At 45.5% G+C, this 24,612-nt stretch overlaps 2 protein-coding genes across 11 annotated transcripts; one reads left to right on the forward strand and one right to left on the reverse strand.

Annotated features, from left to right (window-relative positions):
• Nucleotides 1–916: 916 nt before the first annotated feature.
• Nucleotides 917–22,578, reverse strand: ATG13 (autophagy related 13). 10 transcript variants are annotated; one of them, XM_027459356.3, is made up of 18 exons: nt 22,437–22,578; nt 17,807–17,888; nt 17,110–17,190; nt 16,377–16,496; nt 15,885–15,931; nt 15,233–15,373; nt 14,762–14,802; nt 14,125–14,221; nt 13,682–13,780; nt 12,805–12,895; nt 10,234–10,332; nt 8,779–8,889; nt 7,856–7,989; nt 6,537–6,654; nt 5,740–5,817; nt 5,264–5,380; nt 4,663–4,791; nt 917–3,917 (listed from the first exon to the last, which is right to left on the reverse strand). In XM_027459356.3, exons 2-18 carry the CDS (start codon nt 17,873–17,875, stop codon nt 3,840–3,842), a joined length of 1,650 nt encoding a protein of 549 aa, XP_027315157.1. In that variant the 5' UTR covers nt 17,876–17,888; nt 22,437–22,578; the 3' UTR covers nt 917–3,839. The 10 variants fall into 10 exon arrangements, with proteins under 10 accessions (XP_027315157.1, XP_027315160.1, XP_027315155.1 ...); XM_027459359.3 differs by lacking the exon at nt 22,437–22,578 and adding an exon at nt 21,957–22,117 and having other exon boundaries at nt 8,779–8,862; XM_027459354.3 differs by lacking the exon at nt 22,437–22,578 and adding an exon at nt 21,957–22,117.
• On the forward strand, nt 22,128–24,387 carry HARBI1 (harbinger transposase derived 1). Its single transcript, XM_027459373.3, has 2 exons — nt 22,128–23,004; nt 23,608–24,387. The coding sequence occupies exons 1-2, from the start codon at nt 22,335–22,337 to the stop codon at nt 23,982–23,984; spliced, it is 1,047 nt and encodes a 348-aa protein (XP_027315174.2). The 5' UTR covers nt 22,128–22,334; the 3' UTR covers nt 23,985–24,387.
• Nucleotides 24,388–24,612: the final 225 nt, after the last annotated feature.

Genomic DNA, 24,612 nt, shown 5'->3' on the forward strand with positions numbered 1-24,612 from the left:
TACCGATTGTGTATCGTTCAAGGCCCATGCTATCCCATTAAGGGCTTCCCCGTGTTGCCAATTTGCCATCTACATCTTGGCACTGTTCAGTGGGACTTGTGAGAAGCCATCAGCCAGATACAAGAAGGCATTTTTGGCACCTGTTCACAAGTGCTACTTTGTGGATGGTCCTTGTGGTCTGATTTACTAATTTATTTACCTGCTGTCACTTGCTGCACAGTATCTCATACCTAGAGCTGAAGAGGTTCCTTAACCTTACTACTTCTGTAGGGCCTTTTCATGTGGATGGTGCTTTTGGCTGTAGCCTGTGCGGTCACAGGTTTCAGTCTGTGACTGAGGCTGGTTAGCAGACAGCCATGAGCTGCGTGCTTCCTCCAAACAGCAGAGCAGCGAGCAGTGTGCTCCTTCACCAGCATTTGCTGCTGGGATGCTCACACTAGTTCTTCCTGCATCTTTCACATCTCTTCTACTTCTTGTATCAGACTTAAATATTCCCATGCTCTTATTAAGTGTGATAGTAACAACCACAGAGCACGCACCTTCTGCTTTTTTTTCTACTGCTCTAGGAGGTAAGTTAACATTTCAGCTGGGGTGGGACATCCAGGAAAGTCTGGATCCAAGAAACTCAGGACCGTTCCCCCCTGCTTGTGTATGGGACCAGGCAGGCACCTGCTTTGTCTTTTTCCTTGCTCTCTTTCTCCCTAGAAGGCAGCCTTACTGAGGTCCTGCTAATTACTCCAAACATAGCACAGCCTAGCCCTGGTGGAGGCAACGAGCCTGCTCCATCCTGCACTCAGTGGAAGGCAGCTCACTGACAGTCCTGTTTCCTGAAGGAGAAAGATTGAGAGGCTGGGACTGTTCCAAAGCGGTCAGTAGATGTGGAGAAAAGCCTGTAACAGAGCAGTGCAGCACTCCATTGCTTACATAAAAGTTTTATTGGAAATTCTTCGAATACTTGAAGTACATTGGAGACTATTTCCAAAACAATACAATTCCCCTTCCCCTTCACCCAAAGTATCTGTAAAGCAGCAGCTATACACATGCTGTCTTCAACACAGAACTGAGCAGACACCTGCAAAAATAAACAGCCCCCATAACATAAGCTGTGGCAGGCTGCAGCAGCATCTAGCTCTTTCTTGAAGCAGAGCATTTACACAGTGGTCAGAGAACTCAGAGCCTACCTAGATGTAGCAACTATGTGTTGAAGCTGAGGAATGTCCAGAAAAGAGGCACATAACTCAGCCCTAGAGCATCTCTTTATTGCTGTGGCCATCCAGCTCAACACTAGCAGCTTATATAGGCAAATGTCCAGCCTGCTGAAGTAGAAAAGAACTGCCCCACTGAAGTGCTGCTAACGGGGTGTGAGAGCTGCAGCCACGTTAGGAACTGCAGCAACTGAGTGCAAGTACTTGGCTCAGGGGCCCTCCTGGGCAGGACTAGCAGAACGGCATGCCTTCTGCCGCCTCCCTGGCTTTTCGTTGTGACGAGAGGGGACAGCAGTAGCACTGGCTAGATGAAGTTCAATCTGTTCTAGGCTTCCCCCTGAATACAGTGTGAACCAGCACTTTTCCCACTCTGCTGCTTTGCGGCTCAGCTAAAACTGCCAGTACGTTAAGGGAAAGGTGACAGCGACCACCCCTACAAGGTGACAGGGACCAGCTTCCTGAGCAGAGACGAGGACCAGGCAATACCCTCGTTCCTTGTGTTCTGCACTCTTCTGATACCTCTTCTACCTGTAAAACGAGGTGGCTCTGGCTGTGGGGATCAAGTATTTGTTAAATCCCAGGTAACTAAAGTCCTCTACTAAGCCATTTAGAAACTTTAAGATGTCTGTGCACCTACTTTTGTGAGGCTATTGAAAAGTTGGATCAGGTGAGTAAGCTGGGTAAGTCAGGGTAGGTAATTCTCCTTCAGTACAGCTCTTATCTGGACTTTTGGAGCTCACACGACCTTCATGTGATGGAACACATCACTTAATACAAAAGCCAGTAAAGTTCAAGCACTGCGTTGATCTGACCTTACAACAAGCTCTACTCTGAGCTTGGTTCCTTGCTCTACCGGGGCACAGAGTTAGTGTTCTAGAGAGGAGCTGGGCTTCCCCTGTCACCTGCTAGCAATCTCTTTCAGTTAAGAATGCAGCAAAGCTGAAGAAGCTGCCACACCGCACTAACTTGAAGGCTGGTTACTTAACCACTCTAGGGAAACTACGATGGTTCCTCAGTACTGAGAGAACAGCCTCACTTCTGGAGAAAGGGAAAGAACAAACATATATTAGGACAGTAAGGGGTCTTGCAATTGCTTGTTTGTTACACATGGGAGGAGGAAAGAACCACGAGACCTACCTTATCTAGGTTTCTGCTTAGTGTCACTGCTGCTCCTCCCCTCCTTACGTCAGACAAAAGACACACAACAGCCAAACCACCCCGAGTGCTGCCAGCCAGTCACACTGCTAGTAGCCAGCTCATTACAAAAATAAAATTTCAGCTCATCGAAAGCCAGCTGATTAAAAAGTACCATAAGCTCCCAAAAATGTGCTTCTTTAAAGAAGCTGCCTTCTGAATGGCTGAAGAACACTGCAAATTCATCCATACCTATCAGAATACAGCTTTTAACCTAAGTCCCCACCACTCCACTACACTGCTGTGTGCATTTCGTTGTATCAGTGGGCCCTGACTGGATGTAATGGAAACATAGTCCCCAAAGCAGAATATTATATTAGAATAATCAAGTCTGTCTTAGAAAATAAATATCTTGGATATTTTCCTGCAAAAGGAGACTCACTGGACAGGGTTCCATGGCACACATGCTGTCTGCAGTGATCCAGGGCAGAATGACCCGCACTACTACATGAAAACAACATCTTTTAAATATAGGTTTCTTTAAAAGCAATAAATATTTCTTGATTAAGATCATCTATTAACCATAAAGCAGAAAAGTTTGCACGGGTTAGAGGAAAGAATCTTGGACTAAGACTCCTAATTACATTAACCCTAAAGAAATAGGATTCCTAGTATTTACAGTTACATTTCAAAAGCAGAGACTATGAATTCAGCATCATCACAGCTGCTACGTGCAGGCTTGTCAACACTGGTAAACTCAGCACGGCTGAGTGGCAGTACACTCAGGAAGGAAATGTGGAAAGCACTTCTGCAGTTCCACTCCTGCTTATCAGCGAGCATAACAGAAGGCCTCACAAAACGACTGTGTGGAGACCCAGTTCCTTAGAAGCAGGAAAATAAAAGGTAACTTGTGTTACGCAGGTCCCAAAGCCGACGGCTCTCCCTGGGCTCCAAGTGCTCACACTGAAGTCAGGCCAAAATGCCCCATTCTGCGGAATGGATGTCCTGGACTTAGAACTGCTGATCTGCTGAACTCGCAGACCTTGGAAGTGAGCCAAAGCTTTCTATGCTCTAACAGGATCAAAGACTGTAGGAAAAACAGTCTGTTAGCAAGAAACTAGGTCGAGAGAAACTTACACCATGGGATCTTTGGAGGAAACACATGGCAACTTTTCACAAAGCCCCTCCACACAGAACAGACTGAAGAGAAAATGAGTTTCATACATTGGAGTTTGACTTCCTGTGTACCTACTGGTCATAAAGTCAAAACTGAAGATGAACAGGAAGAGCGGTCCAGAACTACGCAGAGGAGTAGCTGAGGGAAACCAGCAGGTGAGCTGTATCTGCTGTTAAAGAGCAATCAAAGAAAGCTCACTTGATGGAAGGAAATAGTCAAAGTGAGACAGAAGGCAGAACAGGGGTGATAGAGATATTTGTTGACATTGTTCTCCAGGATGCCTCGAAGAGGAAGAACTGCTGCAGCAAAACTGGAAAACACCTTCACTGCAAGGTTTCTACAAAGGCATCAAACTCTTTGACATTTTTCTCATGGACCGCCAACTTCTCTGGTAATGAGTCCTGTAAGAGCAAAGAAGGGTGCAGATCAGCACTCACTCACAGCAGATAGCGCATGCATTTACAGCTTCCTTCTATGGTAAAAATTCCTTTTCTAAGTCATCCAACCCCTCTCCACTGCTCTGGGCTCCCCTTCCCACATGCACAGGAGTCCTCTGGTAGGATCCAGCAAGTGACTCTGAGAAGGGCACTCTGCCCAGGGATTATTTATTCTGCAGGAAGAGGAGGTGCACTGTGGCCTAGCCTTGTGCAGTTCCTCCGACAGATGGAGCACAACAGCCTGCTCAAGTCACTGCCTTCATCAAGGTACTTGCAGCACTTCGCCTTTGGAATTCATTTTTCCCCACAGTATGTTACAGTGGCTGCAAATTCAGTACTGCGCTCACCCAGACAATTCTTTCACCAAGATTTTACCTCTGCTCAGACTGCAAGATCAGGCCTAGTCTGCCACTAAGCCTGATGCAGCAGAAGCAGGATCAGTTCTGAGGGATTAGTTTTGGGGGTCTGAATGACAACCACAGCAAGTGACCACAGGCAGCAACTTTTAGCTTGAAAATAAACATGCAAGCTTCAGAGCCTCAGGTGTGCCACAAACAAATCTTCATTTCTCTGGAACATATTAATGAGGGACCCCCACTTTGGGCAGGGCCTCTCTTCTGAGAGGATGCTACTTCTTTCAAATTAGGAATAGGGAGAGTACTATAAAGAATGTACAATGCCCACAAACAGAAACTTCATGGTTCCATACCAAATCCTCTGCCATGGACTGAGCTCCTATGTCAATGGAGAGGCTGCTGAGTTGAGGGGGGTTCTGAAACTCACGGTAAAACGTCCCCAGGTCCATTGGAAGGATGTCATCTTTTGAAAATGCTGGTTTCTAGAATCAAAAACACTGCTGTCAGTTCTCATTCAGAGACATTGGCTTCCCTTTTACCATGATCTTAGGTAAAGATATTACCTGCTATAGGTCACCATCTTGGTATAACAACTCTTGCAATATTGCAGATTAAATAACCGAACAGCTCCAGCTTTAGCCCCTGCCTTGGCCAAGATCTGTGTTTGACTGAGCACTGGGAAGGAAGCAGTTCTTGGAAGCTAATTCCTTTAAGCATTAGAGAGGACAAAAAGCCCAGATATTGGTAGGAACTATAAAATTATGTCATCGGTAGCTGGTGGTACTCTGTGTCAGTATTATTGCAGTTCTGGGACTGGCAGGCTCTATTTTGGAGCAGACAATCATGGATCTTTTCCCCCCAGTGAAAACAGCTCTTAAACCATTTGCCATTGCACCAGCACATAAAGCCCACCTGAGGATGCAGCTGTGTGAGAGCACTGATCAGGGCACTTACAAAGTCAATCATAACAAAGTCATCATGGGTGTTCCCTGTGCTGCTGCCACTGGAGCCCTCTGAGTGTAAGCTGCCTTGTAGAGGAGATTCAGCTTCTGGGGAGTCAGGAGGATTGACCTGCACAAGAAAGCAAACACAGTGAGTACTGATCTTATGATCACATCTGCATATTTTAACAGTGTGGGGACAGTTAGGAGGTTGGACCATAAGCACATGCTGCAGATGGGGCAGCAAAGATGTGCTTGCACATCAAGAGACCCCAAGACTTGGCACAGGAGATTTCTTGAAACCAAGTAAGCTTAACTAGTTTTGTTTTTTTTCAAAAATAAAATAAGGACATCCCCTAAGAACAAAACAAAACAAAAAACACCTTCACCAACAAAAAATACCACAAAGTGTATTCAAGGAAGGGAATAGCATGGGCGTTGTATGAGGGGTGCTAAGAAGGTACATACTGTATTTCTGAAGGGGCTTACCATAGGGTCATTATCTTCCAGCTCAACATTCTTGGGAGCAAACATGGCAAAAGGAATGTCTAAGTTGGCCATGGTCACCTGAAGAGATTCAGCAAAAAGAATTTTACTGAGATGCTCTGCTCACCCAGCACAGAAAAGGCTACTGAAAGTCTTTGCCAGGCTTACTAAAAATTGTCCAAGATCACATCATCAGCTTGGCAGAAGGCTGACCACCTCATTTAAAAGGCATGAAATAGATTGCATTCAGCTGACCTAATGCACATATTCTGAGTTGGGATTTCATGTACACCTCTTATACGAGACAGATAAGGATTAATGCACTGCTAAACATTCAAACAAACCCTCTTCATCCATCCAAAGAGCCTAGAAGAGGGCTTTAAAAAAAAACTTACTTAAAAGCAGCTTTAGCAACTGGGCAGATCTCTAAGATGAGCTTCCTAAATGCTTGCTTACTTGTGATGGTCTATTACACATGCTTTCTAAGAAAGGAGGCTTGCTGCCAGCTTCTCCAATTTATGAACATGTGGTAGTAGCAGATCACTGTAGGACTGAAGTGGGTTATGAGGTCTTCCACGCCCAAACAGGGTGTTGACAAAGTGGGGCAAATTCAGCAGCTGCCACATCCCAAAAGGATTTTATGAAAAATATGCCTGTGACAAGACCCTGTAGGCAAATGTTGCAGGCAGAAATACGCACACTCAGTCTCCTTGACCACCCTGGCATTGGGGTGCTTTTTTCCTTGGTGTAAGATGGGAGAACTAGAGTACAGTGCCCTCAGAAAATGAACTGCCAGTTACCTGGTTAATGGGTTTGTTGACAAAAGCTCCCACTTTCCGGATAAAGATGGTCTCCAAAAGGTCATGTGGGGAGCCACACTTCCCTTCGCTGCTGTTTGATACTGTTTCTGTGTCCTCACTGGGAAAGGAGAGCAAACAAGTGACTCACAGTTCAAACAATACAGACAAATCATATGCTGTGAAAGACTCCTCCATTTTTCTGGATCTACTCCTAGTATTAGAAAGGAGAAGAACAGAAATCTCTGTCCTTGTTTCACACCATCCTCTTCAGTCATAAGCACAAAAGGGGACTGGGACACTTGTGGACTTAGATTATTATTATTTTATTTTATTTTATTAAATCTGGAACAAAGCTAGTTAGTTGAATGAAAAGTCCAACTGACTTGGAACAGCTTTTTCTTTCTTGGAGAGGGACTTAACTTCAGAACATGTATGTTCAGAGCTGTTCCTACTCATCACTCCTATTTTTTCAGAAATCTGTCAGAAGGTGAGGGCAAGAACCAGAATTTTATCAGTCATTCTGGTTATAGAGGCAGCAGTCTAATGTGTCAGAACAGCCAGTGCCAGCATGGTTAATTCTCTACATGGCTACTGTTTATTTCTATGGCCTGTTTATTTTCCTACCACAAGTATTTGGAAATTTAAAACATCAAAGAAAAAGGTTTAGTCTTCTGGCACAATGACTGTTTACATAACATACCCAGGAAAGTGCTAGTGCTGTTATGATTTGTGGTTTCCTCATAGCAAAATCTCTGCTTAACATATTGACTCAGAACTATGTGACCCCAAGAGACACTTCATAAGAAATGAATATGGTGACCAAAAAAAGGACTTAATTAGCAGAAAGGGAGGTGATTTAGGACAGTTTGAGGCTGCATTGTTTACGTAACTTTGTGCCTGAAGTTTCTTAATGTTGTGCATAGATTTGCAGAAACTATAACTGTTTTCCACAACAATTCTCTTTAAATCTCTTAAGAATTTAAGATTCACTTGTGAACTTAGTTCACCTAGTTGCTTCACAATCAGCAAAACCAGTACAGAGCTTAAAAAATACATAAACTGTACAGTAAGGTTGCAATAACAGAAGGCACAAGCATGTTATGGTGACCAGCAGCTCTAAGTAGATGGGTGAGATCATTGTTTGGGGAAAGGCTGAAGAAGTCCCAGTCAGAGAAAGCTGCTCACTCTTTTAGGGGTAGGGGAGAGAAGATGAGAGTTATGCTACAAACAATAACTAAAAAGGGGAAAACACGAAGTTTTATGTTAACATGATTTTAAATGGGTTAGCACAAGTGGTGATTCATCTAAAACCAACCTACCTACTAGAAGGAGTAGCAGCTGAGTAGTGGACTCCATCTAGCGGGGTGCACATCCGCTCTTGGTCAGCTTGGGTGCCATGTGCTGGCTGGCTAGGAACTGGGGGAACTCCCCCCTCTTTGCCTGGACCAATCAGCTGAGACGGAGAGGAACGATCAAGTTAGACATCCCAAAATCAGTGCCACAACGCAGGGCAGTGCAGAGCATATTCCGACACTTTGGGACTAAACTGTGTTTTTTGGTGTATGACTTGGGCTCTTGCCCCCATGAGATGATGTCAAGTGGATGGTGAGCACCTCAGTACAAACTCTTGTTCCTTTCCTATTCCTCTCCACTTCAGGCCTGTTCTATAGGGCAGGGCTCTCTGTCCATAGGCCCTCTGCTTATGGAGAGGGGAGGAAATAAAAATAAAAAATCCTATCTTTTTGCTACCATCACTACCTCAGCAAAACTCTAGTGCAGAAGCAACATTACAGGCAGAGATAGACTTCTGTCAGCTTAGCTGACTTTGTCTGATGCGTGTATGCAAATACACCAATACGGACTGTCAGCGTGTCCTACAACGCCAAGCTCTGTGCTGTGTTTGGAGACTCACAGTGGCAGCAGCTCTGTCAGGCAGCCAAAGTTTGGAATTTGTGGCACATCGGTGCAGGCAAACAGGTTTGGTTCTGCAAACAGGTCTGGCCTCTCTTAGCACAGTTTCGCTATGTGACCTTTACCCTACCACAGCACAGTCAAGGATGTTGGGGAGCCAATTCCTAGCTTCTGTGCAAGCTGTGCTTTCCCTATATTTACCCTAGATTCTTTTCATTCCTGACAGACAGGACACCAACGCATGCACTAGTTGCCAGGCCTCTCTCAGATGTAGAGGTGACGCAATTGTTGCAGTACCAGCCATGCTTGTTCTTCTACCCTCTACAAGTACCTGGTGAGGGTGCGCAGCATTCAAGCCACCAGCAAAGATTACGGGGTACCCCATGTCAGCTGATCCAACTCCCAGGGCAGCAGGCTGATAGGAAAGACGAGAGCTGGAAAGCTAAGAAAGAAGAGAAAAAACAAGGGCAAAGGGAGAGGAGAGGGGAAGGGGAAGGGGAATGCCCCACAGTCTGAATAATCAGTCACTGAAGAAGGAACAGGAGAAGTCAGAGGCACAGCACGGTGTTTCAGGCTGGCAGAAGGATGCTAGATTTTTGTTAGTCACTTGCAGAGGTCATTACTTTGAAAAGTTCTTATTGCAAGGGACAAAGTTAGGGCCTTAACAAGAAAACAAGACTGGTTTCCTACACATACAAGAGGCTATGTGAGGTATGGCTGACATTCAGTCACAGGGCAGCTCTGCAGGCCTGTTTCACATACTTCAGGAGATAACGTTTTATTTTCCCAAAAAGCAACTGTGCTATCAACTGAACCCCTTTCCACTGCACATGAAAATAGCTGATCTACAGGAAACTGACTGATGAGAAGCACTTTTATCCAAATGAGGCTAGTCAAGCTGAAAGGAGCAATCTTTTCTCAAAGAGCAGGTACAGTATTGTTAGTATTTTGCTCTAGAGATATCCAGCAAACTTGACTCTTTTTGAAGAACTCACATTGCCTTGAAGATTTTTACATGCATCTTCCTGGAGAAGTTTCTTAAGGAATTTATGTGAGCGTTGCTCACTGATATTACCTCTGTTTAAGAAATACTCAATATCTACAGCCACGCTTCTCCATTCTTTAACTACTTTTTCTAAGCTTTGTAGTAGCCAAGCATTTCTACTTTTATTTGTTTATTAAAATATTTCTCTGTCCTCTGTTGTGAGACTCACACAAATATGAGGAATATGGCTTTAGACGGACCTGTGAGATGTAAACAAGTCACAGTATTTCAGGTCTTCACCAGGTGTTACTCATAACCAGGAAGACAGATGGAAGTGTTTGTTCTGTTTTTTTCTCCTTCAAATTAACAGCATCTCTGTTTTAATGACTAGTGCACGTTCTAGGGAATGCCAGCTCTTTCTCAACCCCCGACCAGCCTGAAAAATCTATGCTGTGCCTTTTTCTTTTTTTAAACAAAAACCAAAACCTTGCTCTCCAGTGAAGACCCTTTTAAAACCTTGCAGAAAACTCCTCTTTCTCCTGTATCAAGTTTTACAGGCTGCTTCCTGCAGGACTGCTGCTCAGTGCAAAGATTCCAGGTGGGCTTTATATTTAGAGCACCCTGGTTTTGCAAACTGTTAACTGGTTACTTGACCATATAACATACCTGTCCCGTTTGGGGTTGATCAGCCTTTCCCACGTACAACAACCATTCTGCATTGTCCTGTTTGTACTTTCCTGTATTTGTTCTGTCATGCCAGTACTACCTGGCCATGTATAACATATTCGATTGACAACTCACTTGATGTGAAAAGGCCAGTCCCATCACTGGGACCTTCAGGGTGTCCGTCACGACAGGAGGAGGGGTCTGAAAATGTGCCTTTGTGACAGTAAAAACACACTGTGCACAAACACAGACACACAGAGGAAACAAGGAAAAGAAAGAGTGAGAGGGGGAGAGAGAAAGAGAGAGAGAAAGAGAATAGAAGGACTTCAGAGAAGAACTATAAAGAGTTGGATGAACTGAATGCTAGTGAGGAGTGTTTGGCTGCAGCAGCCACGCCTCCACATGGAGCGGAATTCTCAATATTGCCAGAAACACGTTCATTTTATAAAGAATTGACTGCTTTCCAATCTCGGTGAAACACTCCACACAGGTAATATTTAAGACTCCAGTGAACACCAACAGAAAGTAACTGCCAGAGACTCTGTCCCACAGCTAATTAGAACTGTTACCAGCCAATTAGCAAGGAGAAGCCTGAGTGGTTGCCAGAAAAAGCCAAGAGCAATTTTGTTTTGGAATGCACAAATCACACATATTTCCATACTTTCCACCCATACACACTCTTAGTCTTCCAGTATTCGCAAGGGCAGCAGGGATCGTATCTTTGCATGTCTGTGCTGCACCCTAAGACTAAAGAGGGCCCAGACTAAGGGAAATACAAACATACGGATGTGAAGAGAGAGCTCCTTCACCAGTACTGACGCTCCAGAAGCAAACACTGTCTTACAGAGATTGCTCATGCAAAAAGGGCAACCCAGGTCTGGTTTAGTCCTATACCTTATAGCAGTCATTCTCCTAACAGCACAGAATTATGACAAATTGTTTCTGGGTATTACCTGTGGCCAGGTTTTCTCACGAATTTGGGGTACTTTACAAACACACACAACAGATACGCTGTACAAGCTCACAGGGAAAAGGTAACCCTTATTTCCTTGTATCATGCAGGCTAGACCTCATTTCTACTGGGAAGGCAAGGCAGAGCTTTGGACAGTCTGCTTATAGGCTGTCTACGCCACACAGTTTCCAGTATTCTCCTTAAGCATTAAGTTGTAAATAGAAAATTGGAGAAAGAAATTAGTTTTCCCCCTCCAATTTACTTTAGAAACCACTCTGTCAAGACAGCCGTACAATTCTAACTGTGGTAAAGAAGACTGGCAGTTGCTTTATAAATAAGCATACAGCATATGGCAGCTATGAGCCACAAAAAAGCAAGAATGTAGGCTCATACTTGATGTGAATCCTTGAGGTTCATCTAGTTTCATAAAGCTTTTTCCCTCAGTGACAGCAAAGCTCCATGTCCCCTGGGGAAATGTCAGCTTCAGTGTATTTACAAACATTCTTACTGTTAAGTAACACTGGCATGAGCAAGCCAGTGGAAATTTCCTCATGACCTTACTGCACTTAGCTTGCTTTGTGAACAGGCAGGACACAACTCTGCCACAAACCCATCTCCTGAGCTGTGTATCCTGGAACAGGAAAAAAACTTTATTCCTTCAGACTTACCGTGAGTGCTGGCTGATCACTTCAACATTGCCTGAGGCTCACTGCCTGAGGTCCTGTCACCCAAAAGCTGCCAGTTGGCACAAAAATGCTTCCTAAGAAGAGCTCATTTCTGGCTCATTCATTCAGTAGAACGTACTCTGCTAAACCAATCATACTGCTTCCTCTGAAGCAGCAGAAAGACCCATAGCAAATTCTTTCGATTTGGAACCGCATTGCAATTGTACTTCATTCTGCATTTCACATCCAAAGCAAAAGAGATTTATAGAGTCTTTAGATTGTCTTTAAAGTTCAGTAGAGCCATCTGCTTGGCTGGACAGCAAGGCGAAACATTCGTGAATATTTAAAGTCATAGGAAAACAGCAAAGCTGGCCAAGTCTTCAAAATACAGAATTGTGGAGTCAGATATATATGGACAGGAGAAAAGGGAGTAATTGGAGTTCCTGTTTTTCAAGATTCAGAAGGCATCCATTTTCTTTTTATTTTAAAATCGAAACTTCAATAAAATTTGCATGGGTAGGTAGAAGTACAGAGAACTGTATTAAGTGCTTAGTTCAACATGATGACCCAGTTTATTTGCCGATACTTACTCCTGCTGCCCAAACTTGTTTTAGATGGTCCAACAAAGGCTTTTGTCTTTTTTCTGATTTTCCAGACTGCTGTCTGGAAAATATGACTGTGCCACATGCATCTTCCTGATAATTCAGCGTTTTTTTTTTCTCAATATCAGCCCGTTACCTCTACCTAAGCTACCTGGCATTGATCCCTTGAATTCCTGTTTTCGCAGTACCAGTATGTGTATGTATCTAGTACGCTGCTATCCTCTTCAGTCATGTCTCAGACCAGCTAAAGGAGTTGGTTCTTTTGGTCTTTCTCAGTAATTCAGTCTTTCTAGTCCTTTAGCATCCTGTTGAAATTAGTGTTTGACTAGGTTTTACTCAGAAAGCAATCAGAGTAAGAAGCTTGCACATTAAATTTTAATTAGCAGCAGGAGTCTGCATGTTTGCACAGTACTTGATGTAGGAATATGCACACTACACTGATAGTGATTGTTCTTCCTAAGAATAAAAAGAGCCTGTTTTCTCTTACCTGAGATGGAGGAGAGGTGGAGAATGATGTGGTACACACTTCTTGGGAATCTTCTACTGAGGGGTATACCGCACCGTTGTCCTCACCAGCTCTAAAGTAGGAAGGGAAGAAAAACATCCTAACTGGAAATATTCCACACAACTAACAAACAGCAAAACGCACTGGGACAAACGCTGCAGGGAAGTTGAGAGTATTTGGGTGGAGTTGAAAGGAGAATTATTAAGGGCTCTTATAATCTACTTGGGAGAAGTGAGGAAAACAGGGTATGGAAATATTCATTTTCCCCAGAATTATCCTAAGAGCTTCTCTTCTACTCACAAATAGAAACACAACCCTGTTTGTTTTTGTTTGTTAAAAACAAACACTAAAGAAAAGGTTTTCTTAAACACTAAAAGTTTTTCTTATACCAGCCAATGCTACATGCTTTCGTGTTTACCGAACTGCTCTCAAAAAATACCTCTGGTCCTACTGTGAGTGCTCTCACAAGAACTTTGGGCAAACCTCTCATCTACAAAGAGAAATTCACCTGTAATCTTTCTCTATTAGAAATCCCTGGAGCTGCATGCCTCTGGACATGGAGTTCTACAGCAAGAGTAACTGTTACTCTTCTAAACTCATGAAGACAGCCAAGGTTAAACCTCTTTTGTCTCTGAGTGTTTCTGTAAGGAATTTGGTAAAGGAATTCTGTAAGGAATTTGGCTTCAAACACTCAGTATTCTAGACACAAATGTTGCCTTTCCTTACATGCTCAACCAGATCAATAGGATTGACCCTAATCCTCCAGTCTCCCTTCCCATGCAGTCAGTGGAAAAGGCTCTGTATTTGGGCATAACGATGCCTTCACCATGGCCCATGACTTCACTCAGCATTTCCTCACCTGTAATTGCAGGGGTGCATGGGCGAAGAGCTGGGATAGGGACGGTCCACAAAGTGATCAATGATAATCCCCATGATAGGAGGGGTCCTCTCAAACTGCCTGCAAGGCAACAAGCAATGGCATTATTGGAAAAGCTGCTTTTTCTCTTTACTGCATCCCAATTCATGGTACCCTCACAGAGAGCCCTAGTGTCTAGAAATGGGACCAGAGCATCTTTACAGTTCAGCCCTGCAACTCCAAGCAATTTGGAGTTCTGGAGCCTGACTCAGGGCTACCCAAATACTCTGCTTGCTGCAACACTGGAGCATTAGAGAATATTCTCCATTAAGGAGAATTTCAGCAGGAAAGGATAAGCAGAAGGGAAAGATTTAGAGGCTTATAATATGAGGGGTTTAATACTACGTTATTGTGAAACAGTTTGTGGTATGATCCCATTTTCTCACCTGGTTGACATGAAAGCAAGGTTGATTCTGTAGGCACAAGACAAAGTGATGGTGCCAACTGGGGTACCCACTGTCCCAACACGGACTGTTTGGAAACCTGTAGGGTTAAAGAATGATTATCAGTTCTACTGATTACACAGAACCTTCTTATTTATGTTCCTTACTGCCTTCTTGTATGGTCTTATTTCTGTGGTGTTTTCATTATCCCTTGCAATCTCATCTCCAAACACACGCACGCACACAACCTTTATCAAAGCAGGACTAGGTTGCCTTGCTGGCAGGCTTCATCTGCAAGACTACTGATGTTGTTTCTTATCTTGGTCTCATATATTGCTCTGAAATGCTTCTTGATCCTGAGTAAATCACTATCTCCTTTACTGGTCCTGTGCCTTATAAACATACCTCCATATTCTTCTTTCAGTTCTGGATCACTAGAGTCAAACTGTCAATCATTCTAGATTTGTCAAAGCACCACATTGTACCTGCCATGTTATGACATGACCCTTTACTGATCCAGATAAAAATCATGTCTAAACCTCAGGCTTTACATTCCTTGTGGCACTTAGGAATAATAACAAATGTGTCACCAGCACAGAAAACAGTTCTGCTCTAGTTTGTGTGTGTTGACTAACCATACCTTCTCCCAAGCCACTCAGTTGCACTTCACCAAAATATATCCTGAAAGAAAGAAAAAAAAAATCTATTAGGTCCAGTGGGCACATAAGTCTAGTATACGTCTCTATTACTTATTTAATTCTATGAGTTGAACAGTTGGAACCACTTTTCCTCTTTAGGAAAAAACATAAGCAGCAGCTAGAATGCCCATCTCAGCCTTCCAGCTACTTCAGAAGACATGCTACATAAAATGGAAGAGAAAATTGTAGTTGAGTCTAATCAAAAATATTTCTTTAAGTTTAAAATGTCTGTGAATGAGGCTGTAAGGTGACACACAGTTCAAAGTTCTCTTTATTTGCTCTTCAGTAGTAGTTAAATCCAATTCATTTGAATTTACTGTCACTCATCCCTTTTTACCACATTTACAGTTGCCCTATGCAAATCTATTTTTGTCTCTGCTATTCCAGATAAGGAATTTCATATTCCACTTCACCTGTACAATATCACATATTCATGGCCTTGTTTCCTTGAGAGTCTGTAGGCTGGAGTTACCCTGGTTATAGCAAGCAAAGACTTCAGTAGTAGAGACAGCCTGTTGTATACAGTGTAGGAAACTTTGATTTCTTTGTCACACCTATAGAACACAAAGGAAAAAATTAGGAGTAAGAAGGCAAATTTTTAATCAAAATGAGTCTGGGCCAATTCTTTCATGTCAGTTTTATTGCCAAAATGACAAAAATAAGGTCACAATGCAGTTTGCTGTTATTGACCAATCTGCTAAGAGTCCTACTTCAATCTAGTCACCTGTTGTAGAATTATTGAAAAATGCCATGCAGCCTGGTACTAGACAGAAACATCTTTAGAATATTAGAAAAAATGTAGTTAATGAGCATATGTACTCTTGTATCTCAGGAGGTCTACTAATTATAATGGAAGAATGAACAAAATTACTATTTTCTTTTCTTGACACTACTATTAAACAGCTTGACAGCTGCACTAGACAAAGAGGCAACTTCCCTCTGAAGTGTCACAGGCCACACAGCCCATTATGTGCTCATTCACCAACATGGATGGAGCACTTCCCCATTTCATGAGCTAAGACAAACAAATAACAAACACAAAGAAAGTGTGAAGAATGCACTTACTTTTCATTCATTTCTAGACACCAAATCTCTAGCTCCATGGAATCCCCCTGGATCAGAGAAAGATGGCAAACAAAGGCTCATTTCAGAGAACAATTCTTTTCACATCTCATTAATAATCAGCAACAACCGCACCTCTCAGACACACGTTTCTCCCAGTTCCCACTTTCTTACAATGCAACAATAGAAAAAGGTGCACTGGAAGTCTCACCAAAAAACTTGATCATCTGAGGCAATGTCCTCCTCAGAGTGGCTAAGCTCCTCATGGTTTATGAAACTAAGTTTTGCTGCTCTGCCATTTGTGTGTCTGGCTTCAGATACTTGCAGTGTATTGTTTTTGTCAAGCAACGCATTTCATTAACCCGTTACCTAACTTCATAAATGAAGATGCTTCTGCATTATTTTGGGCTAAAAGGTAAAAGCTCTGGAAGGTGACTTAAGATTCAAGTAAAAATAATAAATGAAAATCACCATCTATTTTAACTCAGTCCTCACCTCTGAGGTTTTGAGAGAAATCTCCACACACATGGACCGTCCAACAGCGGGCAGCTGTCCTGCCAAGGCTTTCTTTGCTTCATGAGTAACCTCTGGTATATCTTTGATGGCCAAATTGAACTGCAGAATGAAAGAGATGATTAAATTTTTGCATTTCTTTGAAAAACTGCCTAATAGTACACTGTGGAGGCCTATATATAACATACTAGGTCAGTGTCCATTAAAATATTTATGAAACAGAAAATTCCCAGATTGGCTCAGGCTTTTCATATTTGCAAACATTTCCTTGGCTGCTAATTCAAGTGTTTTTCTTGATTCTGCTGTAAAAAACTTGTTCCTTTTCTCTCACTTGCGTCATACATTCACCCACAGAGTATCTTGTGTCTCTCCAATTTTAATAAAGCCCATCACTTATACAGAGCTGCAGAACTGCAAACTTCTGACAGAAGAGAACTCATCACCCCATCCCCAGCAGATCTTGGAAATGTGCCCTAGTCAGCTGGCAGGAGCTGCTGAGAGGTGTCATTTATCTCTCTAATCAGCCCTTAGAGAGCCCAGAGTGACACGCTGCATGTCAACAAGAAAAAAAAATGCCAATCAACATAATTGAATATAGTAGCTGTTATATGAATAGTTATTACAGCCTGCACAGGACTGAAAGAACCTTATTGTGTTCTCAACACACAAAAAAACAAAAACAGAAATGGAGCTGCTTTACAAAACGTGACGTTACCCAGTCAGAGCCTGTTGGGGAGGATGATGATCGGGTACAGATCTTCTCTCCAAGTCGGGCCTGGACAATTACTTGTACCGTCTGAAACAGAAAGGACAAGATCTGAGCTCCTGCGTTCAGCAGAGTTCAGAACCTCACCGATATTCCAAGTAAAAAATGAAAGGGCTGACCAAAACATAGAGAAGTAGAGTTTGCTAATCTTCAGGTGTAATCATCTTAAATTATTACATGCAACAGCTAAACGTATTTCAGACAGAAAATGATTTTAAGCTGACCCTTCTTTGCTAGAACATGAATTGACTAAGTCGGTTTTGTGATTGGGAGTTGCATAGCTTCCTTTATGACTGAACCAAAGTTCACAGTTATATCCTGAACCTGGACACACAAACAGACGTCAAGCCATTCCGTATGTTTACAACATGTCCACTGCCGGAGTTTCTACTTGCATCTAGCAAGGCCAGGAAGTAAAATCTAGGTACCAAGTGAGGCCAAGTTTTATAGTTACATGTCAGAATAAATGAAAAAGTGAAAAAGGAAGTTTTGAGCCCAACAGAAGGTACTGCCGAACTGCAGGGTGATTAGATAGGTTGACAGGAGCCCCACGCTGACAGAGCTGTGATGTGCCTGCCACTCATTCCATGGCTTTTTTCATAAACAAGAAAAACAGAGGCATTTACACATATGAGAAAAAAATTACCTTTAGAGCAAAAAATTTGATGAACTTGTCCAGGTCCTTCCTGTCCTGGGAACTGAGATCAGTGTCCATTGCATATGGCAATCTGAAATATAGCATAGGCAGGGGGATGAAATCTTCCTTCAGCTTTCTGTCTGGAGTTTAAGATTTCAAAATATTTTGCCATTTGAGGCTACTTCAAGAGAAATATGTAAGCACCAAACACCTGTTAAAAGACCAACATGCTAAGAACTTTGAACTTTTTAAAAATTCCTGTGAATAATGATATATACTGTCCACATAAAAGGTACTAGGGAAAAAAAGTAACAAAATAGGGGGCACGTAAAACTGGGTAGATTTTCTCTAATTTTGCTAGTTTCATTTTAAAATGGAACACCCACCAACACCACACTGGGTTCTGTATCAAGCTGTCCATTAGACAGGGCAGTCTTGGCTTCAGAAATAAGGTATTCTCTGTTAACAGTGCTGGTCAAAACCAAGCCACATTGTTTTTTCTTGGGTCTGAAGTTCTAAAACCAGTGTCCAGGTGTATTTCAGCAGGTACCGAAATCGGTATAAGAAACCATTGCTGGAATGGGCTTCTTTACTCCCAACAAACAGTATTGACAGTAAATCTGTACGGCCACAAGTTCACCTACAAGCAACCCAAAAGATGTATTTTCTCAAAGGACAGACCACAATGCCACCTGCACTCCTTGACAGCCCCAGATGCCAAACACTCAGCTCCCACAATCACACCAGCTTGATTTTCAAAGTATTACCGATGGTTTTAGCAGCGCCGTGGGACTTGCACAGTGCCTGAAGCCAGGCTGGCCAAGCTACTAAGCAGATTTCTGCCACCATCACCTCACGTGGTCTGGGATAAATGGCAACTTCCCTGTCTCTCGGCTTCTTCACATGTAAGTTAATAACCATACAGAGACCGTGGGGAGGACTGCCTTAATTAACCGTTTTGATTGTGCTTTTTGCTCGTAAGCCTTCAAAGTATCAATTCATTCTTAACTCCTGTTGCTGTTTTGGCTCTGAGACAGCTTGTCACCCCAAAGTGCCTCGTCCAACATCACCTGCACAGGGACTGCGCTGCCCAGGGCAGGCTGGGGTCCCCAGGTCAGTGGGCGAGCAGCGGGTATGGTGTGCGAGGTCACTTCACCCAGCGTCGAACCTCTGAGCAATGCCTGAACTTGCAGCAGGACTGTAGCGTCGAGAAGGGCTGGGTATGTGACTTAATACAACTTAAAGCTTAGCCAAAGGGGCCAATAACCCCGATCAGACAGAAAATATCATAAAATCTTTCATGGCTACGCACATCCAGAAGTTCTACTTGAAATATTTCAATTAATAGAAGTAAACGCCTATTTTAAGTAACGCTGCTACATGAGAGCACTGCAGTTAACAGGGCACGGTACAGGGCCGAATGCTGCTTTCTGCATGACTCGATAAAAACAAAGCTGAGCACCTGGTGTGGTGGGAAGTTCCTGGGCTACATTCATAGGGCACCTCCCAGCACTCCACCTCTTTTATTATGTATTATGATTTGAAAACTAACAACATAAATGATTTAACAGTAGATACGTTATCAAATTTGGATATCCTAACCTCCGCAGAAGGAGAAGCTTTCAGTATTGACCCTTCCCACTACGAAAAAAAAAAAAAGTGTGTAATAATAATTTTTCTGACTTAATTAAGTGTAAGGGTTAAGAGGACCTGAGATCCACAGAAAACCTGGCTGATATGGGCAGTAAAACACTGTATTAAAAAAAATCTTTTTCTCAGCAAGAAAAATGCTGACACTTAAATACTGAGAGAAATCAAATTAGCTTTTAACGTAAAAAGAAGCGGGAGGGCATTTATTTGTGATTCCTGGAGAAAGGTACAAGGAAGAATTTATCCTTATGGCATAGGAGAGCTGTCAAATAGATCACCTGCATTTGCCTTATGGGACTGGAAAGAAATTCTGGGTATCGACTGCCACAAAACATTAGGGAACTAACAAAAGATGTTAAGATCAGTGGCCACTTAGGTAAGGAAACAATGCAGCACGGTTCTCTGTGCAACGTAGGCATTAGTTCTGGTATTACCCAAATACCTCTAGAGGGGACAGAAACAGCCACCAGAGCCATGCCTTGGATGCAGGGTTCCAAGAATGAGAGCTTCACAGTTCTGCCCTGCTCCAGCAGGAACAGAAATCTTTCTGCAAGATCCCAAACTTTCTGTAACATCCATGAAACAGTTGGAGTTTCGTTCCTCAAGCTCCAAATGCCAGCAACAGCTGACTCACCCGAGTTTGAAGCACAGCAGGAACAATCGGGCAAGATTCCACGTCAGGGATCTGTAATTTCAGGGAAAACTATGACCCTGGAACTCAGCCCCTGGCACGTCTAAGGCCTGTCATCTGGCAACCGGCATCTCCTCATTTTTGCAGGGAAGCCTCTGATGATTACTTGCCACCTGCTGAGGCAGTGTTCACCTGCAGAATCACTCTTGAGAAGAGTCAACACAGACCTAGAACTACAAATGTTTTATTTACAAAAATGCTTTCATGACTGCGGGTTTGCTTCCACAATCTGACCTCAAAATTCTTTAAGTTCCACCAAACTCATTCAATTCCTGAAGTCCTGCAGGTTTTGATGCCGACGCGGTCCTTGTTAAGCGCCAGTTACCCAAGCAATGCTCAGCTCTGTGCGGACACTATCTAATTTTACACTGACTAACACCCAGAAGGAACTAACCTTTGGTCTTGTTCAGAAATCTCCAGATGACTGCTTCCCCCTCAACCAAATAATCCCTTAAACAAACAGCCACCTCGCTGCTTTAGCCTTGCACACAGGCTGCTGACAGGTAAAACAAACGTCTCGGCTACCTGGCTTTCTGCTTTGCCTCTCCCTTTCTGCAATACCTACTTTCATACTCATCTTTATTCACGTGGCGTTGTCTCCTCTTCCCTCTCTACCGAAAAGTCAGAGAAAAATACTCAAAGCAGAAACGCCACGTGGCTTTTTTAGCTAAAGCCTCTCTCTTTTTCACAAGGTTCCAAGATAAACATTAGCCTTCCCCATTGTTTTGACACCCAAGCATTGTGCCACGCTCTACCTGTAGCTACAGCCTGCTTCGCCAAGCGAAGGGCACGTGAACAGAAGGCGAGGGCACCTCGCCTGCATGATGCAACAAGCTGCAAGAGCTGTCCCCTTGGTGTGTCGGTGCAGCCTGGATGAACAAGGCAGCACACGTGGCCCTGCTCTGCTGCCAGCGGCCGTGCTGCGTGCAGGCACTTGTGAGCCCGGCGCCCGACAGGTGCATGGCGACACCTGTGAGCACCTGCATTGCCCTACGGGTTTCGTGCCTGGGAATTCGCTGGGCACGAGCGTTTGACACTCATGTAAAGGAGCTGAAGCACCTGGCACACACCGGGCGTCAGCGTTAGTGCTGGGGAAAGCACGTACAGGCTGCTGCCATTACCTCCCTCCTCTGAGATTTCGTTCTGAGCCACGGCCGCTACAGCTTTACCTCATCGTGCTTCCCTTTAAAACAGACAGACGCAGTAATTAGTCAGGGTTTCTACCCCAGAGCACCACACTGGCACTAAAAAAGAGCAGAGGGCAGTGGGAGCCCTTCCATTCCTATGAGGCGGGCTGTGCTCGTCCCAGTCCCCCCTCCCCAGTTACCTCCTTGATGGTGCCCCCAGAGCGGGTTCCCTGCTCTCGCCCCTCTTTTCAGACCTGTTTTGTACCCGCAGGACCCAGAACTGACGTCTGAGCTGGTCCTCCGCTGGGCTCCGGCCGCTCCTTGCCGGGTCCCTCAGGTAAACAAGAAGTTTGGGCAGCTTTTAATAGCGCGCCTTGGACAAATAGGCCCGGCTGCCAAGAAGCCTTTCCTAGAAGCTCTTTGGAAGCACGAAGCTGTGGTGCGAGCAGGTATTTTGAGCACATTAACAAGCGCCTATAAAAAGCCCCCTGCTGCAAGGCGCCCTGCGAGGCCTGGAAACCAAACTCCGCGCAGCCCGGGCGGTTGCTGGACGTTCACCTCCATTTCCCCGCTGTGGGGTTTATTCAGCGACCTTTTTTTTAGGTTTTAACCCGTTTCAGGCTCCCCTCACCCACCGCGGGCTCCCTCCCCCCCCGCCCCCCCTCAGCGCCTCAGCGCCGGGTGCCGGTACCTGCGTGGTGGCGGCGGTGCGGGGGGCTCATCCCGCGGGGCCCCCGTGAGGCGAGGCGGGGACGGGGGCGGTGGCGGCGGTGGCGGTGGCGGCGGGGGGGGCTCCGCTCCGCCTCACAGCCTCGGCCCGCTCGGCGCCGCCATCACGGCCGCTTGTTTTCATCGGGGGAGGCGCCGCCTGAGCATCCGCCGCCGCACTTTCCACACGCCGGCAGCGCTTCACCGCCCCTCCAGCGGGGAGGGAGGAGGCGAGGCGGGGAGCAGCGAGGCAGCGCCCCCTCAGCAGCCGCCCCCCTGCCCGCCCTCCCCACCCTCCTCGCTCCCTGGGGGCTGGCGTGAAGCTGTGGCGAATCTGTCCCCCCCCCCCCGGGTGTCGGCCATGGCCGTGCCCGTGGCGGTGCTGGACTGCGACCTGCTGCTGTACGGCCGCGGGCAGCGCACGCTGGACAGGTTCAGGCTGGAGGATGTGACGGACGAGTACCTGGTGGCCACCTACGGCTTCCCCCGCCGCTTCATCCGCTACCTGGTGGAGCTGCTGGGGGCCAGCCTGACGCGCCCCACGCAGCGCTCCAGGGCCATCAGCCCCGAGACGCAGGTGCTGGCGGCGCTGGGCTTCTACACCTCGGGCTCCTTCCAGACCCGCATGGGCGACGCCATGGGCATCAGCCAGGCCTCCATGAGCCGCTGCGTCGCCAACGTCACCGAGGCGCTGGTGGAAAGGGCCTCGCGCTTCATCCGCTTCCCCCAGGACGAGGCGGCGGTGCAGGGCCTGAAGGAGGACTTCTACGGGCTGGCGGGCATGCCGGGGGTGCTGGGGGTGGTGGACTGCACGCACGTGGCCATCAAAGCGCCCAACGCCGAGGACCTGGCCTACGTCAACCGCAAGGGCCTGCACTCGCTCAACTGCCTGATGGTGTGCGACGCCCGAGGGGCCCTGCTGAGCGCGGAGACGCACTGGCCAGGCAGCCTGCCGGACTGCGCCGTCCTGCAGCAGGCAGCCCTCGCCAGCCAGTTCGAAAACGCGCTCCATAAGGACGGCTGGCTGCTTGGTAAGTCGGTTTTTCCTCACTCCTGCCTGTGGAAAGGCCCTTCCCTTTCTGTGCTGGCGCCTCTTCGAGTTTGAAGCCTCTCAGCACAGCCAATAAGTTCTGTTCTTACTGCTTCCTGCAAATTCCTCAAGACTTGACGTTCAGTTTGGACTGTTCTTGGAAGTCTACAACAGCAATTTGCAATCTGTGTTACAAATACTACGATCATTGTATATACTAATTCGTATTCATATTGTAATTTGTACTGATTTATACAATTTAATTTCTATTTGACCTTTTCAGAATTCTACCCCTTTCTAAGATGAATGCCGCAATGATTCTGTTGATGCTCTTGGTCCAGTTGTCTTACTTTCACCGTATTGCACAGTAAATGGATTCTCTTATTCTATTCCACGTACTTCAAGGCTTAAAGGGAATGTCTTTACTTTGTTATTTGTCACATTTGTAAACCAGTTATTGTTGCTCTTTCATCTTTTCTGTTCTAGCCTGAGAGATAAGTTATTCTGCATCCACACTACCAGAAAACCTGGGGCAAAGAGCTGAAGCCCTGAGGTGGCTAACTGTAGGTCTGTAACCCATCTCCCTTCTTTTCACTGCCAACAGGTGACAGCTCCTTCTTTCTCCGAACCTGGCTGATGACCCCCCTGCACATCCCCGAGACCCCCGCAGAGTACCGCTACAACATGGCGCACTCCGCCACCCACAACGTCATTGAGCGGACATTCAGAACCATTCGGTCGCGCTTCCGCTGCCTGGACGGGTCCAAAGGCACCCTGCAGTATTCCCCGGAGAAATCCAGCCACATCATTCTGGCCTGCTGCGTGCTCCATAACATCTCCCTGGAACACGGGCTGGACGTGTGGTCCTCTCCGGCCACGGGACACGTGGAGCAGCCCGAAGAGGAGTATGAGCAGATGGAATCAATGGACTCGGAAGCCTGTCGTATTCGCCAGGAGCTTCTACTTACGCACTTTAGCTAGTGTTGTGACAGGGGGAGGGCTTCAGCAGGTCATCTGAGATGATACAGAGAGCAACTGTGTCCCTCTCCTTAAGTTTGTAATGACTGTGCGGGTGTGGGACGAGGGCAAATTTTATTCACTTCATTTCAGGGGGTATTATGAGCTTCTCTTGATCTCCTCAGAGGTGTCATGTAATTGCTAAATGTTCACTGTTACTGATGCTTGTAGACTCCCCTTTTATTTCGGGAACAAGGACTGTAATGTGAGATCAACGGAGAGCCTTGGGACGTTGTCTTTGATAACAATGGCAAACCTGTAAGCCTTGCACTACTTCACAACAGTTCCGTGCCTCTTTGTAACCCGAATCACCGCTGAGTTTTAAATCAGCGTTTCACACAAATTAAACTCCTGTGCAGACCCCGAATTCATGAGCGTGCTGCTGAAGGGCTGCTCTTTTGGTTTTCAGGTGTAAATTTTTGCAAAGTCCTCACAAAACCCTGCACTGGGGGGGGCAGCGTGCACACCCCCACACCCCTGGGGGTGGTGAAGGGCCGGGTGCGATCCTGGGGGGCTGGGGGCGCTCCATCCCCGTTCCGCTCGGCGCTCCACTGGCCGTGCCTGGCTGCCGGGCCGGCTGCAAGGGCGGGAG

The sequence above is a fragment of the Anas platyrhynchos genome, chromosome 5 (assembly GCF_047663525.1).
Source record: "Anas platyrhynchos isolate ZD024472 breed Pekin duck chromosome 5, IASCAAS_PekinDuck_T2T, whole genome shotgun sequence".
Taxonomy (NCBI): Eukaryota; Metazoa; Chordata; class Aves; order Anseriformes; family Anatidae; genus Anas; species Anas platyrhynchos.